The 16,086-nt window shown below is 46.1% G+C and overlaps 1 protein-coding gene across 1 annotated transcript; it reads right to left on the bottom strand.

Moving 5' to 3' along the window:
- Positions 1-1,801: 1,801 nt before the first annotated feature.
- INA (internexin neuronal intermediate filament protein alpha) lies at positions 1,802-10,657 on the bottom strand. Its single transcript, XM_087824171.1, has 3 exons — positions 9,596-10,657; positions 2,871-2,995; positions 1,802-2,114 (listed from the first exon to the last, which is right to left on the bottom strand). Exons 1-3 carry the CDS (start codon positions 10,655-10,657, stop codon positions 1,802-1,804), a joined length of 1,500 nt encoding a protein of 499 aa, XP_087680297.1.
- Between the last annotated feature and the right edge of the window lie 5,429 nt (positions 10,658-16,086).

Genomic DNA, 16,086 nt, shown 5'->3' with positions numbered 1-16,086 from the left:
AACATACGATTTTTGAATTATTCGAGGGGAGCAGTTGTCTCACTGAACCAAAACAATGCTTTACTCAGTTGAAGCCGCGGAAAGCACAGAACACAAGTTATGTTGGTGGGATTCATGTGACTTTTAATTCTTACTTTACTAACGTTTTACAGTAAGAGTGGGGAGTAAAGACAGGGATGGAGTAAGGGAAAGGAAGAAAAGTATTTTTCGAGTTCCTTGAACTATGGAAGCATGTGCTAGGATAGGAAAGTTCAGTAAAAGCATCATGTCCTTATCACTGCAGAGCTCTTAATGGGAGAGGGTGACAGAGACATGGCAACTCTTTAGCTCTGGTGAAGGGACTGCTGGCAGAGAATGAATCCTGCATCGAACTTGGCACACGTGGAAGACTGGGCAATGCAGCGGCTACAGTTGGTCAGGTGAGAAGTCGATGCTCCAGAATCTGCTTCCTAGCCCGTGAGTAGGAGCATGTGCGCGCCTTCTCTGGGCTGGGTGTCTCTTCCCCTCCAGCAGGGGAGAGCCCACCAGTCCTGCGGCCATGGGAAAACTGTTGGGCAAGACTCTTTTAGAAAAGAGAGATTTCTTTTTTGTATTTGCTGGTGGCGGTGACTGACCAGTGACTTCTTTTGCTTTGGGGCAGTAGCACTGTGTCCTGGTGATAACATAGTCTGCACTTAGCACTCTTAAAAGGCATAGGAGAGTGGAAATGGGGCCTGTTTAGGACCTAGACTAGGGGGAAGGGGAATATTTGGATTCTAAGGAAACAACTAATTCTATATCATCATAAACAAACCGACACAGATCAATGAGACCTTCACTTTTTCCATTCATACAAATACTCACCTCTTCTAGCTTATATTACTAAATCTAAGGTCAGCTTAATCACAGCTTGGGATAACTATTACTGTGTTTCTAACATTAAGGTGAAAAGCTACATTCTTAATTGAGTAGATCCCGCCCCTCCCCCCAATTAAATGGATTTGTTAAGCCGAAAAGCCTAAAATCTACAGTCTTCATTATTTTATTTGTTGGAGGCAACCCTTAAAACTTATCACTGCCATTTTTATTTCAACCTACAGAATTGAAAGGCTATGAAACGGGCAGGGTGAAGTCATTACATGAATCAGAGAAATGGTCAACATGCATCTTATTTTACCCATTCAGCAAACAGAGCTAAAGGCGGTTAAGTTCTTTTGAGAATAACCTAAATGTTAAGTTTAAAAGGGAAAAATACTACACTAGTGTTTTTTTTTCCTGAATGGCAGAAAAAGATATATGGAATTGAGGCCGGTGGGAGGAAAAGTGTCCATCAAACAAACATCTATCATCTGTGAAATGGTTCTATTAGAGTGGTCGGGTGTGGACCATTAGTTTATCTTTGGCAGTGATCTTATAGTTTAGGTATCTAGAATGAGATTATATAGCTGGGCAATGGCTGGTTATAGTGAGTGAAACAGGTTTTAATTTTAATCCACAGCAAGTGATGATCACAGATTTAGCACCTTAGTTTGCACTTCCTCTGTACCTGAATCATCTCTCACTGTAAAGCCCGAGCTTTAGGTGAGAAAGCTGTGTTCCTAGGTAACTCCTCTGTGATGGCTCTAGGCCTGCAGTTTGCTCCAATCTAAGGGATGGTTTTCTTATTAGAGAAAGTAGGTATTCAATGAATGCTAAATATGAGACTGAAGCCTTGAAGACGTTTTGTAGTGGTGAAAGGTGTTTTGGTTCAGGAATAGGCTGTTTAACAAGTCAAATGCATATTATCCCCTCTTAAGCATTAACTCTTTTTTAAGCAACAGAATTATATTTTTTTGCTTGAAATGGTGCTTTCTTCTGTATTTGACTTCTCGGTTTTCTTAGTGGATATTACTGTCTCCTCCAGTATTTCTTCAAAGCTTTCCCCTATGTGGGAGGTTTTCTTAGAGGCTACCTTAGAAGGCTCCTCCTCTGCCTCCTCCTCTTTCTTAGGAGACAGCCCAGCGGATGAGACTTTGGAGGTTGCAGAACTGTGGATTTTAGGTGGGAGCAGGTAACTTGGATTGGGAAGTGGATTCAGCCCTAAAATGCTTGATCCACTGGTGCTAAAACGTGTCTCTTCTCCTTCCAGCAGTTTCCTGTGAATCAAACAGAGAAAAATCTCAGGAGGCCAATTTGCAACTTAAAAAAACAACCACCACCCTTAACCTTACAGTTCCTATTTGTTTTAAAAACATTCTATAAGACTTTGTAGTTTATTCATGAGATTGAGACTGATAAATATTGAACTCCAAGGCTCAAAGACTTGGAGTTATGCAGCGCAGGCAAGCACCCTCCCTCAAACATCACGCACACACCACACGCACCTTCTGCACCAGCTGCGTTTACAGCGCTGTCAAAGGGAGACCTAGCCTGTTCACTAACATATTAACAAAGGAAAAACCTACAAATCCCCTTGGCCTCATCACACCCAGTTTTGGCACTTAAGAGTCTACAAAGCTCTAGAGAAAAGTAATTTTGCTAATTAACTTCATATGCGCAATAGGAGTAAGGAAGTAAGAAGTCCACAGAGGAGGAAAGAACTGCCTAATTCCGCCTGAACTTGAGATCTGCACTTTTTCAATGTACAGGAGTATAAACGGAGTGGAACCAGCAATATCAAAGACCAGTGAGAGAACCCGTTTCCGATCCCGGCCTACATGGCATCACAAAACAGTGGCCCTAATACCTTGTTTCTGGTAACTAATAGCTTCTATTACCCTTTCTTTAAAATCAGTGATATCTTTCCCCACCCTCCCCCACCCAGAGGAGATAGGAAAGACTAGAGCCACTTATTTGGGGAACGCTGGCCCAGATCACTGCATTTGCTTGGGTGAGCACGCTCTCTGAAGTACCTGTAAGCTGCTATCTCAATGTCAAGAGCCATTTTGACATTGAGTAAGTCCTGGTATTCCCGAAGGTGGCGTGCCATCTCACTCTTGGTGTTCCTCAGGTCATTCTCCAGTTGCCCAATGCTATCCTGAAAAGCGACACAGCCAACATATTTAGGCCAAAACCAGCAGAAATTCATTGAGATTGCCACAAGTCAAGGATTCTCAACGCTGACTACACATTAAAACATCCAGACCTACCCCCTCTCCCTGCCCAGCCCAGATTCGGATCCATTTATCCTGGGGTGGGTCCTGTCACCTGCGTTTTTTCATAAAGGTCCCAGGAGATTTGAACGCATGGTGAGGGTTGGGATCTTCTACCACCACAGGGCACACAGTCCTCAACTGAACACTAGGGAGATATTTTCTGTGTTTTAAATCCTTTTTTTAAAACCTGAGCATATGTTTATTTATTTGTGTGTGTGTGTGTGTGTGTGAGAGAGAGAAATAGAGAGAGAGAAAGAGAAGTATCTATGTGAGAGAGAAACATCAATCAGTTTGAACTCGAAACCTTTTGGTGTACGGGACGACACTCCCACCAACTGCACCACCTGGCTGGGGGGGAGATATTTTCTTCTTTTTATTTGCTTACCAACCCTCCCTTGCTTGTTGTATTTGCTGCTAACTCACTCACTTATTGCATGTCCTCTCCTTTACGCAAAGCCTCAGGTTAGGAGCTTAGATTCAGAAAATTCCGACTATGGGAAGCACAGAGAGGACAGCAAATCTTTTCTGCCTCCATTCCTGGAAGTCTGCTACTCAATCACTTTACGGAAAGCATTTTACTCCACAGATAAGGAGGAAGCAGAAATACTCCATGGAATTTTTTTTTTTTTTTTTTTGTCCACATGGCAGATTGAAATTAAAATATTTTTAAAAAAGAAACTAAGTTTATGTAACAGTTTTGCTCCAAATTCTTCCAGGTGCAGACCCAGGCGTAGAAGAAAAATAGCTCTACATTTGTGATTCTGGAGCAGCCAGAAGGATCTTTTAAAAACACAGCAGATCCTATTGTTTACCTGCTTAAAATCCTCCAACGCCTGTGGAATAAAGTCCAAACTCAACATGGCCTATGCTCTTCCCCTTGCTTGCCGTGTTTCAGCTACCCTGGCCTTTTCTTTTGCTCTCTAGAGAGCAAGAAAACCTGCAGAAAGAATTAAAATTCATACGGTCTACCTGTCCCACAAATATTGACAGGAATACTGAAAAGGAGAGGCTCAATGAAATGATGGCTACAGAGCAAGGAGTGATAAGCAGTGGGGAAAATACATATTATACTGGACAGCAATGGAAATGTTTCAAAGTGTGTTAAGACATTATGAGGGTTTAAAGGACTTTTACCAAGAAATTTTACTTGCTGGCTGAAATTTGAGGTTAAATTAACCTATAAGCAAGTCTACTAGTGATGCATCAGGCGTAAGAAAATCAATATTAGCTGCGGTAAGGGGGGAAAGTGCCTAGGGTGAGGTTTAAAGAGGAGAAAGGGGGAAATGTTCTTATTACCCAAAGGAGCAGGAGAAATACATGAGGAAAAGACAAGGATTTCATCAGGATCTTTGGGGTGTAATTCTTGTCCTGCCACAAATATCTAACATACCTGTCAGTTTTCTATATTTTAGTTTCTTCAAAATTTCCATTTCTGCATATGGAGAATTATAAAATTTATTATCTACTGAGGTGTTCTGAGATTCTCAAGTTGGGATTCCAACTTCATGTACCTCACATTATTATATGCTGCCACTATTTATTAAATTAGATAGTAGGCATTAGAATAGCACTTGTCACATAGGAACTGCTCAGTAAATGTTAGTGGCCTTTATTATTGTTAATGTCATACCATGTGACTTTCTACCCTTTTAATCTTATGGACAAATTAATCATGAGCCCTCCCTACAACCCCTTAGATAACTAAGGAAAGCAGTCTATAATACAACTTTAATATTGAATGGTCAGGGGTATGGTCCTTAAAGTACTAGATTTTTTAAAATATAACAATTTTGCATAAAAACCTTTCTGAAGTAGGTTGTAACACTCTTAATTAGGACATTAAACATAATGCAACCTTTCTCAGCAATCACGGGTTATGATAGTGATCAATTATTTTTCTATAATTCGGTGGTGTCTTTTATCTTTTAGGTCAACTGAAGTATACCAGGCTGTTTATTTCTACCCTAAATGACCTCAAAGAGCAGTGTTTGAATTAGTGTTTGCTAGTCATTGGTTTTCTTTGTTCCTGAAAGAACTGATCTGCTGCTCCTTCTTGAAATGCCCGACTCCAGTGGTCCCTTCTTCTCCATCAGGCTGCAGGCTTGAAATCCAAACAAAGTGCTTTAGAATCATGCCAAGTAAGAATGAATACACTGGGGGGATCAGTAGGGTCAGCTTCTAATATGTGATTTACAGATCGATATTTCTGTCTCATTAGCAGGTTAATTTAAAACAATTATTTTAGTTTCACAGCTGTGTTTTCTGAAAAAGAGGTTATTGGGGTGTTGAGCTCTAGATAGATGAGATTTCCTTGAACTTGTATGTTTCACATTTCACATGTCTATTGCATGGATCAGAGCAGACAAAAAGCAGGACTTGGCTCCTTTCAGAAGGACGTGCTGACAGCTGATCACTGCTCTTCAACTCTCCTCTCTTTGTTTGCGCTCTTTGTTTCCCTACACCCGGCTGTCTAGCCTCGCCCTTCAAAAGCTCTGCCAAAGATGGCTCCCAGCTCGGGGAATCCGAGCAGAGTGCCGCACCCGGCCCCCCCCCCCCCCCCCCCAGCACACAGCTGCGGCCGGCCTAGCCTGCGGGAACGGGGAACGCAAGAGCAGCACGCCCAGCTCCAGCCGGGGTCTCCCCTGGAGGCGACAAAACAGGGCTGGGAGGGTGTGGGCTGGGAGTGAGAGGAGGAACTGGCTACCCTAGCATCCGCAGTGAAGAGGAACGACAGACAGTGCTGTAGATTTCATCACTTTGGGGGCCCTCAGCCGGGCAACGGTAGTGAGTGCAGCCATCTGGAATTACTACTCTGCACAATAAACTTAGGTGGGGAGAGAGGGTTTTTTTGTTTGTTTTTTGTTAATCCTCACTCGAGGATATTTTTTCCATTGATTTTTTTTTTAGACAGAGTGGAAAGGTGGGAGAGAGAGAGAGAGAGACAGACAGACAGACAGACAGACATTCATTGGTTGCCTCCCGCAGGGGCCCCAAGAAGGGCAGGGATCAAACCTGCAACCCAGGTAGTGCCCTTGACAGGGAATGGAACCCTCGACCCTTTGGTGCACAGGCTGATGCTCTAACCACTGGGCAACACAGGCCAGGGCAGGAGAGAGGAATTTTATATGTGACCCACCCATATGCCTTATTCTCCTTCCTGTTTTTGTTTTATCCCCACATTTGTGGGGTTTTTTGTTGTCCCTACCAGACTTCAAAATCTTGCATTATAGGAGCTGGTTTACACTAGGACACGTGGTTTAGGTCCCTGCACATCAAAATCAATCTGAGGAACAATGAGATCCAGCGTTTTTATTGAAAACAGTTATCCTTGGGCCACACCTACTCAAACTACTGAATCCATATCATCAGGAGTGGCTTGAGAATTTTTTTTTTTAAGCCTTCAAGTGACCTTGGTATATCAGTGGGTTTAGGAATCACTAGGTTCAATTTATTTTTGTAAAGGAGCTATCACGGTAATACAAATGACAGTAATACAGTGAGGCAGAGAGGGGCAAGAACAAAACAAAACAGAAAGCACATGGAAGAGTTAAAGTAGAAATAAATGCAGCTTTTTCCCCTTGAATTCTAAATTCAGGAATTGATCTATCAGGCTATAGATTTACATGCAGGTAATGCCACCCCCCAATCTCCAGGGACCAGCCCCTTCTTGCTATTTAATTAGGCTGTATTCCAATCTCATACTGGAGAGAAGAGGGCAGATTTGGCTCCTCTCCCTGGAGAGCATTAAATAATGGTGAACTCGATTGTTCAGCAAGGTCTTTCAAGGAAAGCTTTAGCTTTCCAAGACTGACCATAGTACAGGGCCAGGGGCCCCAGCACTCTTCAAAAATGTCCTTAGATGTCTTTGGGAGAATGGAAGCTTTAATGGTGGTGAAGCAGCTATGCAGGAACCCAATTCACCGTGTTTTAGAAATGAAAAAGGCTTCAGCTAAAGAGGGTGACTGCATTTGGCTTCTGAAGACAAAAGCCCTAGCTCTTCATCATTTCTCCTGTTGCCTGATTTGGACCTCGCATGCACCACTGTGTACTTACTATGTCACCTTCAATCATTCTTTACCTTTTCAAAGTGTACTAAGCTTTTGCTCCTCAAACAGGCTATCTGCTCTCTAGGGCAGGGAAAACGTGGCTTTAATGGAGCCTTCGTCTGCCTCTTGGAGGGTGGCAAGCTTGAAAAAGAAAATGTGCCTACTACTAATCGCTGAAGCAGAAAAAGAGAACAGCCTCCCATTACTGCAGTGAAAGGGTAGAGTGAAGGGGGTGAAAGGGCAAGAAAACAACTGCTGAATCTCACTGTGAAGAAGGAAGCTTTTCGTCTTCATCAGCACTGCTGATACTGTTATAACAGCCAGAGTATTCCCTTGTGGCCTCAGGCCTTCAGGTTCTGCAGGTGAGGCTGTGAGCCCCTTTTCAGCCTTAGGTCCCAAGGGGTAGGAAATAGCTTTCTGTCCTCTGATCTCTTCCACTCCATCAGCAGGTCCACTGAGGCATCGAAAGCAAAAGCTGATGGGGGCAGCACTGCAGAGCTGCAGACATGCTGCAGTTTCTGTTGTTTGTTTTTTACCCACTGTAGACTATGTCTACATGACCCTACTATTGTCTAACACTCAAGGCCTTTTAATGCAAGTAAAACAAGCCAGACAATATTGTCACTACCTCTTAGAATTCAGGGGCAATAGTAAGCAAACAGAGGACATGACAAAGCCAAATTCAGATGGCAGTCGTGGAAAAGTTATTTTTTTGTAGAAATATTGGGCTAGTCCTTCAGAAGATCACCTAGCTCATCCTTTGAGGCTGCTAGAAGAAACACGAAGCTTCAATTAATTAAATGTGACTAATCCAAACCTTCCAGGGGGTAGGCCACATAGTGAAAAGTTCGTTACAGATCTTGAAGCAGAATAGAAGTCTTTACTTGAATAGTACTGTAATTGCAAACTAACCAAAGCAAATGGTCCAAGAAGCTGTCTTCCTTTATCAAAGAAAGTCACTTACAATGAACAAATACCTGCACACCAATAATTATTCTTTATCTTCAGACTAAAATCATACTTTTGGTGTTTCACTCCTTTCTTGTATGTATTTTATTAATGTTCCCTAAACCCTATTAATTTAATCAAATGTAAACTTTGGTCTTGGCTAGAATGAATTATTGCAAGCTTCTGAATTATTAGCTTCTACCCAAAGGAATTTTTATTGTACCTTGAATCTGAACCACACTATTTAGATTATTTCCTACACTTTTCTCCTGCCTCTGTGCCCTTGTGGTCATAAGCCAAGAGAATATTTTATATAGAAAAACTGAAGATGTAGTGGTCTTTGTTTGGGGGGGGGGGGAAGAGCTAATCAAGGGAGCTTAGAGGATAGGCAAAGATGAAAAATAAGTGGCCTATAACAAAGATAGAACCCATCTCTTTGATTTATGACATTCACTTAGAGTGGGAAAATATTAAGGAAATACGCATTTTCAAGTGGGACTTCACTGCTGCTGAGCAGATTAAGTGGTTTTTGTTAAGTGCTAAGTCATCCATGAAAGTGAATATTGATACTGTCTACGGGGTGACCTTTGATTGCAGGTAGCCAAGACTGATGTGTTGGTGTTGCGGAAGAAAAAAATCAAAGCAGTTAATTGCCTAGCGAGACATAACTGGGACATGCGACGGGGGAGACATTTCTGAGATGGGAAGAACTGGAGATCAGCACCGAGGACAGCGCCCCGACCATTCTCGTTTGCTCACTAGTGGAAGGCTTTCTTTAGGAAGAAATAGCATCAATCGCTCGACAAGGGAACCCTGTGTGTATGTGCGTCGTGTGTGTGTGTGTGTGTGTGTGTGTGTGTGTGTGTGTGTGTGTTTTGTGTATATGTGTGTTGGGGGAGGGGTAGAGCAAGAACAGGGCGGTTACGCTAGCCCAACCACCCATCTCTTTGGTTCCCAATCTCTACTCCTTTGAGGATAAAAGTCAAGGAAATGGGGGTAGAACCCTTCCCAGTTCAGTCTAGCATTTTTTCCCCAACCCTAGGGCAGACCATACTCTAGAAATATCTATCCCAGGGCGCACTTTAGAAGGCCTTTCAAAGTCAACAAAAGAAGCCAGAGAGCCGAGACAGCCAGGCCACCACCTCCGCTGGGCTCACTCCTACTTTGGGTGGGGAACTGCTCTTCAAGTCTTAAGCGTGTATATTATCACATGCAGACACGGAGGCAGGAGTTAGATTTTCGGGATCTTAAGAAGAGAAACTAAGGGCTTTGGATGTAAGTGAGGGGCAGGAGAAGAGGGTGTCCAGGTTCCTAAAATTATCAGTGGAGAGTCCAAAGCTTTTTGTTTGCCAAGGCCTCTAATCCAGCCTCTTCCCCTTCCTTCCCTTCCCCTCCCCTCAGTTCCTTGGGTCACAATTGTTCGGGAAAGCGCAGGTAAGTGCGGGAGGGGACAGGGCGCCCCTCCCCATACAGCACTCCAGCCCTTACCTGGTAGCTAGCCACTTCAGCGCTGTGTCGCTCCTCCAGCTCCAGGATCTGCCTCTCCAAGGACTCATTGGCTCCACGAAGGCCCTCGATCTCGATGGTGCGCGCCTGAAGCTGGCGCCGGTACTCGTGAATCTCCTCGCGGCTGGCCCGGATGGCTTCGGTGCTGCGCGCCGCCTGCTCGTTCAGGTTGGCAAACTTGGACTTGTACCACTCCTCGGCTGACTGCAGGTTCTTGGCGGCCAGGGACTCGTACTGGGCGCGGATCTCCCTCAGCGCCGAACTCAGGTCTGGTTTAGCCACAGCCACATCCACCTCGGCCGCAGCCTGCGACGACGCCTGCAGCGTGGCCAGCAGCTCGGCCACCTCCTCGTCGTGCACCTGGCGCACGAAGGCCAGCTCATCCAGGAGCGACTCCACCTTCTTCTCCAGGTCCAGGCGGGCCAGCGTGGCGCCGTCCACGTCGCGCTGCTGCGCCTTCAGGGCGCGCTCGGCGCCCTCGCGCCCGCGGCTCTCCTCCTCGCAGCGCGCCCGCAGCCGCTGCACCTCCTCCGCCAGCCCGTCGCGCTCCAGCAGGGCCTGCGCGCGGGCCGAGCTCGCCTCCTCCAGCTGCGCGCGCAGGTCGCGCAGCTCCCGCTGGAAGAGCTCGCCCACGCGCGACGGCTCGGCGTGGCGCTGCCGCAGCGCCGCCAGCTCGGTCTCGAGCGCGCGGTTCTGCGTCTCCAGCTGATGCACCTTCTCGATGAACACGGCGAAGCGGTCGTTGAGGCCCTGCAGCTGCTCCTTCTCGTTGGTGCGGATAATCTTGTACTCGTTGGTGCGCGCCGCCGCCTGGCTCAGGTCCAGCCCGTCGGACGCGGGAGGCCGGCGGTAGGCCAGGCCCAGGCCGAGAGACGCGGTGGAGCAGGCGGCGGAGGAGGCCACATTGCAGCGGGACAGCGACTGGGAGCGGTAGCTGCCGGCGCCGCCAACCCCGGAGAGGCGCGAGGACAGGCGAGAGCTGTCTCCGAACACCTTGCGGTAGGAAGAAGGCCCGCACAGGTAGTGCTCCGAGCTGAAGCTCATGGTGCCGGGACCAGCGCCGGGAGAGCGACTGCGGCTGTAGATACAAAGGAGAGGAGAGGTGCGCCGGGCGGGGCGCGCCGGGGCGCTGTGCGCCGGGTTTTAAGGCGCGGGGGTTGGGGCGGCGCGTTGAGGGCGGAGCTCCTGCTCTGGACTTGGCGTGGAGAGTGAAGGGGGGGGGCATCGGGATCGGGGGAGGGGAAGCACGGCGATGACCGCAGCTGCGCACGCGACTGACCTGGGGCTCCTGGACTGGGCCATTTGCACAGCAGCCGCCCCCCGTCCTCAGTGTCCCTCTCTAAAAATCGTCTGGTTTGGAGATGACTTGAGCGCAGGGGTGCCCAAACAACTGGGGTTTTCCATCCCGGAAACCTCACGGTTCTGTCGCGTCCCCTGACCCTGTCCTAGGGTTTTCTCGGAGGTGTCCCCTACGCCCATCCCCACCCCGAAGCTCCCGAGCTGCAGGCCCCGTTTTTCCAGTTAGAGTGGGGACCCAGAGGGCGAGGCTTTGTCCCCTCCCTCAGCCCGTTCGGGGTTCCCAGGGGAAAAGTGGGCCTACGTCAGAGAGCGTCTCATTAGCTGTTCCTCTGCAGCTCCGGGACTGCCAGGGGCGGGAGGCTGCGCAGAAAGCCTGCGACGACCCCCCCGGGGGGGGGGAAGGTAAGTAAAGTACGCGCGGGTCTGAGTTCCAGAGAGTGGAAAGAAGCGGAGAAAAGAGCTAGGATGGCCGCGCTGGCCACAGCCGCGGAGCCCCTGCCATTTGTGTAGGTGTGCTCTCACGTTCACCACAGTCCTCACCACTCTCCGCCGAATTACGCCCACCTTCTTCATTCCTTTACCTGTGTGGCCCGGTAGACATTGGAGATTTCAGTCTGTGTAAATCCTCATGTGGCTTGTGAGGGCCCCTTCCTGTGGAGATCTCTCTTTGGACAAAAAGAGATCCTTGCAAACAGATCCCCAGGAGTGGGGAAGAGTGATGGTAACGGAGCTGGCCTCCTTTACCATGCATTGGGGGGCTCAAAGAATGGGATCTGGAAAAATGAAGCTGGGAGGAGTCAGTGTGGGGTCTGCAGTATGTAGTACTTACCTTCAAGCTTATAATATCTCTCAGGATGTGGCTATGACTTTAGAGGGAGAGTGGGAAGACCTGTTAGGAGATTCCAGAATTTCAGACTGAAGACATTTCTTGGTCTTGGAATCTCAAGGAAGTAGCTCTAAGGTAAATTTTGACTTAATGGGGGGAAATATTACCTGAGACAGAAAACTAGAAGAAGGGAAACAGGAGTCCAGTGGGACTCTGAAGCATATCTCCTGGCTTTGTGCTTGGTCATGGGAAATGGTCAGGCCTTTTCATAGCCTGTTCCCTGGTTCCTATCACAGATCAAGACCTGAGCTGGAGGAACTCAATTCTGAGTGCTTTGGGTTTAGAAAGACCTCATGAGGTGAGGGATGGAAGAGTGCTCACACTACTGAATACTCCATGCTAGCGATTGTGCTAAGACTTTTGCATAGGTTTATCTCCTTCTGGCCCCTCTTCAGCGTGGCCCTTACCTCTTTCTTACAGATAAGAAACCGAGGCCCAGCTGTAGTACTCTGCATAAAGTCACTAGCACATTCTTTCCTCACCACATAATTCTACTTCGTAGAGCAAGGAAACTCTTGAAGTCTCTCTCTTTCTCTCCCTCTCCCTTCCTCTCTCTGAAATCAATAGAAATGTTTTTTTAAAAAATCAGCAAAATACCCTGGCTGGAGTTTCACCTTTCTTTCTCCTTCCATTCACCAACAGAAGCAGTACTCCAAAGGCAAAACACACGTAGAACAGAAGAAAGTATACAGAAGACCCAAATGATCCAACAGAGGAGTAGTGGCACTGAACAATCTACAGTGGGCTGCAGTTTGCATTCACTGAACAGCTTCCTTTTAAAGGGGAGGTATAACTCCCATGGGGGAATCTCAGGCCCAAGATGTTTGGCTTTAATAATTTTAGCACAAAGCTGTACTACAAAGGAGTGATCTTGGCGGAGCCTCAAACCACAAGGCCTTCCAGCTGGCCAGGTTTCCTGAGGGATTGCCCTGTCTTCATCTTCCCCTGATGTCAGACTCAGGCACTACAGACACATGGGTGTCTAATTCCCAGGTTCTCCCTCATACCACATCCTATGTGGCCTCCTTGTGGCATTTGGCAGTGCTCACCACTCTCCTTTGTTCCAACGATTCAGTTTTCAGCCTTCTGCTCTTCCCTCATAAACTTTTTTTAGTTGTTAGGTCTCCTAGAGTCAGGGAGGCTTTGTATTAAAGTCTCCTTCGTGAGAGATCCACCTTTGCATCATGGGTCTTCCTAGACATGGAACTTTGACTAAGTCACTGTTATTTGCTGAACCTTAGTTTCTGCACCTGTACAATTTCAATGAAACCATCCACTTGAGTGGTTTCCATCCTGACTGCACATTAGAAGCAATGTTGAAACTGTTAAGGTTCAAATGCTTCTTCCTCCATGAAGCCTCCCCTGCTATTTCCATTGTAAAGTGGTCCTTCCTTTCCATGAACTCTTCTCCTCCTACCCATAGCTGCACATGGCGTACAGTTGCCTACCATTTTCTGCTGTAAGACACATCAGTCTGTGTGGTTGTAGTTTGTTCACAAGTTTGTGTTTACACAGTTTAGCATTGATGCATAGTGTTCCCCCTTCCACTTGTTCCATATTTTTTCTCAGGGTGCTTGGGGTTTCTTGGTGACCATTTCTATTTAAAAATAAAATCAAAACGAAAAGTTTGTTTTGGCCTTAGCATTCCGCCTGTGATTAAGCTTATCCGAAGGCTCTGTGCATCTGTGTGCTTCTCTCTCTTTCTCTCCAATGCTTTTAGCCTTCCCAGAATCGTCTCTTCACTCACCTCTCCTAAATCCGAAGTTAGGCTAAACTGGAGTTACCAGGGCTCGGGGATTAGGAGAAACAGGAAGGCTTCCCCGCGCAGGCACATTTCAGAACCTCGGACAGCGCCCCAGCCTTCCTTGGGTGGGTGCCTGCTTTTTACACGTCACAAAAATGTCGTTTTTTGTGGAGTCTAAAAAGCAGACTTTTGCTGACGCCCAGAGTAAGAGTTCTAGTCAGCAAATATTTCAGGATTATTAACTGCCTGGCTGTGGGAGATACAAAGCTCTTAGAGGGCTCCATTTCCCCCAGTGTCTGCTGTATCTACATGTCTGCCAATGCCTACAAAGAATCCTTCAGTTCAACTCAGCAAACTTACGTGGATCAAGCTTTTCCCTCCGTGGAAAGGGAACTGCCTAAATACAGATACACTCTGAGAAAGGGAACAAAGGGACTTCAATTAAATGAGAAAATAATTGCTTTTTTTTTTTTTTTTTACAATTAAAAAGTATATAGATCTTTATTGATTTCAGAGGGAGGAAGGGAGAGGGGGAGAGAGAGATAGAAACATCAATGATAGAAAGTCATTGATCGACTGCTTCCTGCACGCCCCCTACTGAGGAATCCATCCTGCAACCCGGGCATGTGCCCTGACTGGGAATCGAACAGCAATCTCCTGGATCGTAGGTTGATGCTCAACTGCTGAGCCACACCAGCCGAGTGACTAAATAATCTCTTCTAAGGGGTGGTCTCCATGGGGTCTATAGGAGAGAGCACCAGAGCATTAAGGGCCCAAAAGGGGCAGGAGAGAGCATGACAAGGTGAAGTGGAGAAGAGGAGCATTCGGGGAAGCCTGGGGTCTCTGAAAGCAGACATGGTGAGCTTTGCATTGTTCACACCTGAGCACACAGGTAAAGGAGAGGCCTCATACTTCCCTAAAATGAGAGTACAGAGGCCTAATGCCTCCTCTTCCATATACACAAAGCAAGAGTCACTAGACTCATTTTCCAAAGATATTTATATGATGATTCAATATACTTTGTCTTCTTTGTACCTCACAATAAACTTAGGGTTTTATTATCTCCATTTTCCAAATGAGTAAACTGAGACACTGAGAGGCTGGGAAACTTGCCTAAAGTGCCACAGCGACAAAATGGCAGAGCTGGGCCTTGAACCCAGTTTCTCTGACTCTAAGCTGGTGTTCTTTCCATTATCCTATATCCCTAATGGGACCTTTGTGTCTGTGGTAAAATATACATAATATGATTTTTATTATTTTAACCGTTTTAAAGTGTACAATTCAGTTGCATTAAGTACATTCAAAATGTTGTGTAATCATCACCACTGTGTATTTCTAAAACTTTTTTATCACCCCAAACAGAAACTCTTTCTACATTAATAACTCCCCAGTCTCCCAACCTCTGGTAACTTTTATGTTCTATTGAGTTTGACAATTCTGAGCACCTCATGTAAGTGGAATCACACATTATTTGCTCTTTTGTGCCTGGCTTATTTTATTTAGCATAATGTTTTCAAGGGTCACCCATGTTATAGCATTATTAGGACTTAATTTCTTTTTATGGCCTATTGGGGTCTTGTGGTTGCAAAGGACAGATTCACTCAGGCCACCAGAAGTAATGAGGGATTATTGTAAGCAACCTTCTAAAATTAAGGAAGACAGAAATATCAGCTACATGGCTAGATGCTCAGAAATAGCCATATGGCTGGACTTATTGGAACTTAAATACAGTTTGGAATCTGATCAGCACAGCTCTAGGGACTAAAATATCTCATTGCCCCCGTCGTGGCAGGAATTTGCTGTTTTCTGATACTCAGTCATTTTGCCAACTTAGTGATATTTTGCTTTCACAGCTCTTGTATGGTCTGGCACTACCAACCACCTACCTCTTTCTCTATCAAAAACAACTCTCAGGCTTTCACTGACTCCAGAATTCTATAATTTCAGTGATATGCTATCTTTTCTCCCTTCGTGTCCTTCATCTCCTGCACCCACTGTCAACTGACAAACTCTGTCCAAAAAACCAATTCTATTTTCTGATTGGCCTAGTTAATTGCCAATCATCTTATACCATACCACCTCATAAGCTGCCTGCATTATTAGAAATCAACTGCCCTTTATTCAAGCATCTTCCTCTGCTCAGATCAGTTGTGGCCAGGATGACAAGTCACATTCTGTTGAATATGGCTCTTAATGGTAAAGACCTGCCTATCTTGGGAAGAGGCTGGGAGCATAGCAGGCAGGCACCCAGAGAGTCACTGACTTCAGTCCTCTGCATCAGCTCTACCATACTATGCTGTGAGGCTGCCTGTCGCACTTTAATCCTATGGGCCGCATCTACTTCTGTGATTCACAAGTCACAGAGCAGAGGTGTGTATATGTCTGAGTAGATGTGTACTATGCAGGTATCTCTGCACTCATTCTTAGATTATACAAACAATTGCCATATGGTGATATGTAGTTCAGAGTTGCTTGAAATATCCCCAGCTTAATGTCAAGCTGCCTACTTACACTTTCTGAATGGGGTTGTTTCTCTTAAGACTG

This window comes from Miniopterus natalensis, chromosome 14 (genome assembly GCF_054644295.1).
Source record: "Miniopterus natalensis isolate mMinNat1 chromosome 14, mMinNat1.hap1, whole genome shotgun sequence".
In the NCBI taxonomy this organism is placed as follows: Eukaryota; Metazoa; Chordata; class Mammalia; order Chiroptera; family Miniopteridae; genus Miniopterus; species Miniopterus natalensis.
Note: the sequence above shows the minus strand (reverse complement) of the source record. Positions and strands in the feature narration are given on the sequence as shown.

Coding starts and splice junctions, on each gene's coding strand:
- INA (XM_087824171.1), bottom strand. CDS start 10,657: ATGAGCTTCAGCTCGGAGCACTACCTGTGCGGGCCTTCTTCCTACCGC. Junction 2,996..9,595: donor CTGAAGTGGCTAGCTACCAG/GTAAGGGCTGGA, acceptor GTCGCTTTTCAG/GATAGCATTGGGCAACTGGA. Junction 2,115..2,870: donor ATTGAGATAGCAGCTTACAG/GTACTTCAGAGA, acceptor TTTGATTCACAG/GAAACTGCTGGAAGGAGAAG.